The sequence below is a fragment of the Tinamus guttatus genome, unplaced genomic scaffold (assembly GCF_059628265.1).
Source record: "Tinamus guttatus ecotype Peru unplaced genomic scaffold, ASM5962826v1 Tinamus_guttatus_pri_ptg000387l, whole genome shotgun sequence".
Classification (NCBI taxonomy): Eukaryota; Metazoa; Chordata; class Aves; order Tinamiformes; family Tinamidae; genus Tinamus; species Tinamus guttatus.
In genome coordinates, this window is record NW_028288921.1 from 871,057 (window position 1) to 877,684 (window position 6,628).

At 51.7% G+C, this 6,628-nt stretch overlaps 1 protein-coding gene across 1 annotated transcript; it reads left to right on the plus strand.

The window, feature by feature from the left end:
• The first annotated feature begins 2,873 nt into the window (after positions 1-2,873).
• Positions 2,874-4,880, plus strand: LOC148593491 (olfactory receptor 14A16-like). The gene is made up of 2 exons (XM_088530792.1): positions 2,874-2,910; positions 3,940-4,880. The coding sequence occupies exons 1-2, from the start codon at positions 2,874-2,876 to the stop codon at positions 4,878-4,880; spliced, it is 978 nt and encodes a 325-aa protein (XP_088386918.1).
• The last annotated feature ends 1,748 nt before the right edge of the window (positions 4,881-6,628 follow it).

Here is a 6,628-nt window from a genome sequence, read left to right on the forward strand (position 1 = left end):
TTGGTGAGATGACCATCTCCCAGCTCCCCTACTCCTGAAGCTTCCAACAACCAACATTCCTCTTCCTGTAGTGTTTGCACAGTCCTGGACACAATCTTGAAGAAGGGAGACTGCATCCCTTTTGGAGCTTTCAGATATGTGGCATTCCAGACACTGAAAAGCAAAGCACACCTTTCCTCCTTTCTTTCAGTTGCCTATTCAGCCTCTAGCATCCTGTCTTTGGCACAGGAAGGTGCACTCTGCACCCTGGGGTCTTTCCCCATTCTCTCCCCTGTCTCCTCTGTGTCTGCTCGATGCACTAGGGTCATGGTAAGTATTGGTTTAGGGAGCTCCCCTGAAGCCATGAGAAGCTGTAGAGCTGAAGGCCTGATGGAGGAAGTCTGGAACGTGGATGTTTCCCCTGCCCACTGCTGCTCCCATCTTAAGGGTCCAGGAGGGTCCAGTGCTTTTGGTGTTGGGGATTGAGTTTCCTTTGACATCCCCAAGTCCTTCTTTGGGTTGCTCTGAGCAGCCAGGAAAATCCCTCTTCTCTAGGGTCTTGCATCAAGGCCTTTTCCCTACTTTTGTAGAGAAGCGCAGGCAGGTCTGGGATCTCCAAAAGCAGCATGGCCCACATCATGACCCAGGACCTCCAGGAGCTGTGTGGCTCTTCCATTCCCACATGTCCTGCTTAAACTGACAATTTCTAACACCATCTTTACAGGCCACGAGTTGGCCATTGTAGAACCACAGTATTGTGACTCCCCCTGTTACTCTTTGTTCACTCCGGGACCCAGCTGCTGGTTTGCACTTCAAGGAGTTTAAAGGTTGCTCTGTCTTTCAGGAAGGCTGTTCCTTGGTGTTCCAACACCAAGGGAACCTCGCTGTTGGCATGTTGGACTTGGCCTACACTCAAAGAGTACAGTTATTATTTATGAAATTATTTCATGCTTTATTTCTGTTTCTTTGCGGTTAAGAAAAATCCTGTGTTTATTTGCAGCTAGTTCTCTAAGGAACTCCCTAAGGAAAGCAGTTGGGAGTTGCAGCAGATGAGCTCTAACTTTCAGTTGCTGATTTCTAACAAGCGTGATGGAAGTCCCAGGTGGCTGATGTGAGAAATGGCAGGTTGGGGAGGGAAGGAAGAGTGTCCATACAGTGCTTGAGCTCTGGGACACTGGTTCTCCTAGATGTCCAGACTTCATTGGGAGTCATTCTGGATTGATTCCAATTCCAGAATATTGCTATCGCTGGATGTTAATAGTAACAATAAAAACCTGTAAAATCAGAAATACTTGTATATTATTGATGTCTCCACCTTTTTGTATTTTAATGAGTCCCGTGGTGTATTTGGTGCTGAATCCATGAACCTCAGTTACTGAGAGGAGAATTCAGTGTCAAGATCAACCCCCAACATTTTGTTGAGTTTTAATGGGTCCCACTGATAGCTGTTTGCAGTGAAGTGGCTCCAGGGACTGATTAGAGCAGAAACTTGTCATCACTGATAACAAGTAGGCAGAGGAAACATGCAGGTGGCTCTGATGCCACATTAACCCTTGAGGTATTTTATCAGGCAAAATGTGCAAGCTCGGCCACTGAGCTTCTGGGAAAGGAGATCCTTTCTCCCACATGTTTTCCAGGTCCTCTTGGGGATGGTGTGTGGGTGAGAGTGCACAGTGCTCAGTTCAGGACAATGATATGACACCTTTTGGGGTGTCAGCAAGAGGGACACTGAGGCTCCAGTGTCTCCTGGAAGGCCTCGGTGGCAGAGACAACAGAAATAGCCAAGAGGATGAAGACCTCCTCTGGTGTCTGTGAGCCCAGGCAGAGCCTTTGTCTCCACCAGAGCCTGTCCCATGCTGGTTCATACCTGCAGCTGTGTCCATGCATCCTGCAGACACCCAGCCTGCTTCCCCTGTCACAGCCCTCAAGCTCCAGAAATGCCTGAAGGCTGCAGAGGAGAGAGGAATTATTCTGTCTTAAGCTCGGTCCCTGCTCCTGAGCTGGGCCTGGCTCCTGGGACTGCGGGAGCCCATGGCAACCTGGCAGGTGCTGCAGAGAGACAGCTCTGCCCAGGAGCAGCTCCTCATAAAGGAGCAGCAAGACTCAGGGCACTGCCCACAGGCACCAGGCTGGGATGAGTCGCTCAAAAGTGAGGGACAGGTGAGGGACAGTTGGGAATGGGAGGACAATTGAGAACTCACTGCAGGGAGAAATCTGACCAGCCTGAGATACGGAAAGTGTCTGTCTGCAGGACAACACTGCTGTGGTTACTGGAAGGATCTTTTGAATGTAGCACCTTCCCCAGCTGGGGCGGCTCTCCCAGCTTCTCCTGCTTGGAGCTGGTGGTGCTTTGGAGCAGGGATTCCCAGCCAGACCATCAAAGGGACCGGGCATCATGGCTGCCTTCTCCTCGAGATGGTGCAGGGGTGTGAAGCCAATGAGTGCACCCAGGTCTCCATGGGCTGCAATTCAGAGCAGTGTCTCTGTGCTGCAGGGTGCTGTGTCCCCAGGGCAGTGCCACCTGCCTGGGACTGCAGCACTAACCCTGCCTGGGATACCCCCATGGTGCTGCGGGGAGAAGCTCTGGATGTGAGGAGAGACTCCCATAAGGACAGGTTCATTTCTGAAAGAGCCTTTTCAAGAGGACAGCGAAGGCAGTGGTAATGTCTAAGATCAGGAGATTTCTTGTGTCCTCTTTGCAAAGAGCTGAGGGTGTATGGAAAGGAAATGCCAGGTTAGAGCAGGACCCTGACACTCTAGTCCTTTAAATGGAGAGATCTGTGAGGAACCTCAGAAAACCCCTGCCCCCTTCCCCTGACTGCAGACAGCACCAGCATCACCTTCTCTGGCCTCACCAGGGCTTGTCTGACCTTCTCCTTACTACCTGCAGAGAGATGTCCCTGGACAGCGCCCTGCTGCTGATATACTGCTGTAGGGCAGAGTAAGTGTCCAGGGGGTGGGATGGGTTGTGTGGCACTGGCAGGGAGAAGACATGGGCAAGAGGAACTGCTGCCATCAGGAAAAGCTCCAGCAGTGGAGATAAAATCAGCAAATGGGAGGAAACTAGAAACATAATCACTGTGGGAGGGGGAATTTTGATCACTCCCCCCCAGTCAGTCCCTGCAACGCGGATGTCTTCCTCTGAGCAAAGCCCCGTGTCTCCTCTCCCACCCCTCAAGGCCATGGGGACCCAGCCATGAGTACCCTCCTTGGTAGAAGAGGGGCTCTGTCTCTCCTGCAGCCTGGTCCTTTCCCACTGCAGGAGAAGGGGACTGAGAGGGACTGTCTGGAGATGTTGCTGTCTGGGAGGTGGCGTGCATAGCTTGGGGAGGTGAAGACTTTCCCCAATGCTCCTCTGTCTGTTACTCCTTCCTGTCCCTTGGCATAAGGTTCATAGTGTTGCTCTCTTCACCTCTCGTTCTGGTCTGGTTCTTGCTCCCTCAAGCTAAGGACAGGGAGTCAGCTGCAGTTAAGGCAGAAACGTCCCTCTCCCACTGCATTGTGTCAAGCAAGAGTGAAGATGTTAAGATGCTTGGAGGACAGGGTCCATTTCAGGCACTTCTGTTCAAAAGGGTAAGCTGGAGATGAATCCTTCCAAACAATTTTTTCTTTTAGAAAGAGCTGTCATGAGTGATGCCATTTGCGCAAGAGTAATTAGAGAATATTGCTACTCAGTCCCTGGATCAAATCCCCTTCACTCAGCTCATGGTGCCCATCCCCTGGTCTCCTCACCAAATACATGAGGCAGTTGGAAACCTCCATTTACACCACCCACAAGAGCAGGACTGACTGACACAAGCAGAGATGAAGAGCACACTCAGTCAGCACAAACCAGAGGTCAAACAAGGGAGATGAACAAGGTAAAGGAGACAGGCAATGTGGTATTACTAAGAGGAGTAGAAGGAGTTTTGCTCAGAGAAGCCTATTCTAACCTGTTGACGCTTTTTCCTCATTGGACAGTGCTCCGAAACAACAGCAGCTCCCTCAAAGAATTCCTCCTCCTGCCATTCTCAGACACGCGGGAGCTGCAGCTCTTGCACTTCTCGCTCTTCCTGGCCATCTACCTGGCTGCCCTCCTGGCCAACGGCCTCATCATCACAGCCGTAGCCTGCGACCACCGCCTCCACACGCCCATGTACTTCTTCCTCCTCAACCTCTCCCTCCTCGACCTTGGCTCCATCTCCACCACTGTCCCCAAATCCATGCACAATTCTCTGTGGGACACCAGGGCCATTTCCTACTTAGGATGTGCTGCACAGGTCTTTATGTTTCCCTTTTTCATTTCAGCAGAGTTTTCTCTCCTCACAGTCATGGCCTATGACCGCTATGTTGCCATCTGCAGACCCCTGCACTATGGGACCCTCATGGACAGCAGAGCTTGTGTCAAAATGGCAGCAGCTGCCTGGGCATCTAATTTTCTCAATGCTCTCCTGCACACTGGGAACGCATTTTCCATACCACTGTGCCAAGGCAATGTGGTGGAGCAGTTCTTCTGTGAGATCCCTCAGATCCTCAAGCTCTCCTGCTCACACTCCTACCTCAGGGAAGTTTGGCTTCTTTTGGTTAGTCTTTGTTTAACTTTCGGTTGTTTCATTTTCATTGCGGTGTCCTACGTGCAGATCTTCAGAGCTGTGCTGAGGATCCCCTCAGAGCAGGGCCGGCACAAAGCCTTTTCCATGTGCCTCCCGCACCTGGTCGTGGTCTGTATGGTTGTCAGTACAGGCATGTTTGCCTACCTGAAGCCTCCCTCCATTTCCACCCCAGCTCTGGATCTGGTTGTAGCTGTTCTGTACTCAGTTCTGCCTCCAGCACTGAATCCTCTCATCTACAGCATGAGGAACAAGGAACTCAGGGATGCACTGAAAAAAATGATTCAACTGGTAATATTTCAGCAGCAATAAGCTGAAATCCCATCCTTCTACTCAAGTGATATCTAATTTCTCTCAGACAACTCCTGTGATTTCGGCATTCTTGCTTTAATAATGAGGTTTGTGCACAAGTTTCTGAATTCATCCCGCTTCTCCAGAGGTGTTAACCGTGTCTTTCTGACCCATAAGTTTTCTTTAAATGTGTCTATCATTGTGTCAGAGCTGTCATTCCCCTAATTAAAGGGTATATTTTCAGTGCATCTTGTGGATTGGGCTCTTCTTCCAAAGCTGGTGCCAAGAATTTGGTGAGAATTTGCTGAATTTTCAGCCTGAGAGATGCTTGTTGCTTTTCTGGGGCTCTTCATGGGCCCAAGGCAATGAGCTCCTGGGGGGATATGTTAGGGAATAAGGCCTGGATTCAGTTCTCACTTGTGAGTACTTGGTGCTCCTGATAGTGATGAATGGCCAAGTAGTATCTGCCTGGGACTGTCCCCCGTATGGTGGCCTATGACCACATTGGGGACCTTGCAGGCACAGGGAAAGGAGCTTCAAGAGCTGCCCATGATAGCTTATACCTGAAGACATAATCTGGATCTAGGGACACATGAACACAGCCTGAGCCATTTTATAGGCCCTGTGATTGCTCAGAGCATCATTCACAGATAGAAGCCCCTTGATATGGTGTTCTCAGGTACAATGATGCCTGTCCATCTGGGTCTGTGTCCAACCATGAGCACAACAACTGCAGAGTCACCCTGTGACTCCAGAACACCACAGACCACTCTGCAGAGCAGCACCAGCATCTCGGGGTCCTGCAGGGAGCACCAGGGAGGCTCCAGGAGCTTCCAGGCAGACCATAACTAAGGAATTAATCTGGGGAACAGTTTTCCAAGGAGCAGGGATATCCCTGGGGAAGGGGAAAAGAAGCAATTGTGCTCTTAGAAGGAGGAATAAATGGGAAAAAGAAATATGTTTCTCTGCATGTCAGCTAGGGGCTGGCTGCTGTGTCCCTGGCAGCAGGAGGTGCCAGCAGAGCCCCAGGACAGGGAGCCTTGTGCTGTGCTGGAGAGAGGGGCTGGCATAAGGGCTGCAGGCAGCCTTGGGTAGGGAAGCTCTGGGATACAGGAACAAGAGGCACAGAGTGTCCCTGTCCTCTGTGTCCGTATGCCACTGGGGCCAGTTCCAGCTTGGAGCCTGATGGGGCACCTGACACACACAGCCCTGTCCCCTGGAGATGCTGTGCCCACAGTGGGGCTGGGGCTGTGGGGTGAGTGCCCTGCGGGGGGCACTGCTGTGGGGCCACCCCCAGCCTGGTCTGCTCTGCTGGGTGGGCTGGGAGAGGGCAGGGCAGGTGGGGAGAGCTGGAGAGGGGCTGGGCTGGGCTGGAGAGGGTCCGGAGAGGAAAAGGACGTTTGCTGAGCTGGGTGTCCTTGGTTGCATGGCCTGACTGTGAAGGGGCCGCAGGGCATTTGTCATGGATTGGTCTGTCACTTTGGCCATTTCCATCTGCCAACAACCTCTTCGTCTTCCTCCTCGCTTGTCCCGCTTTGCCCAGCACCATCTACTCACTCCCAACCACGTAAGTGAGCAAGAAATCCCACAGCCTGGCATTGGAATGGATACACATTGCTACAAAAGAAACAATGTTTCTTTGAGGGTCTGGCCTTGGAGGCTCTCGTCCTTTCCAGAGAGCAATGCCTGTTCTCCTGAGGATGAGCTTGTCCTCTCCTGGCACAGCTTGAGTGCAGGCATTTAGAAGGGGAGCGCCTGAGTGTTGAGCA

Coding starts and splice junctions, on each gene's coding strand:
- LOC148593491 (XM_088530792.1), top strand. CDS start 2,874: ATGTCCCTGGACAGCGCCCTGCTGCTGATATACTGCT. Junction 2,911..3,939: donor CCTGCTGCTGATATACTGCT/GTAGGGCAGAGT, acceptor CTCATTGGACAG/TGCTCCGAAACAACAGCAGC.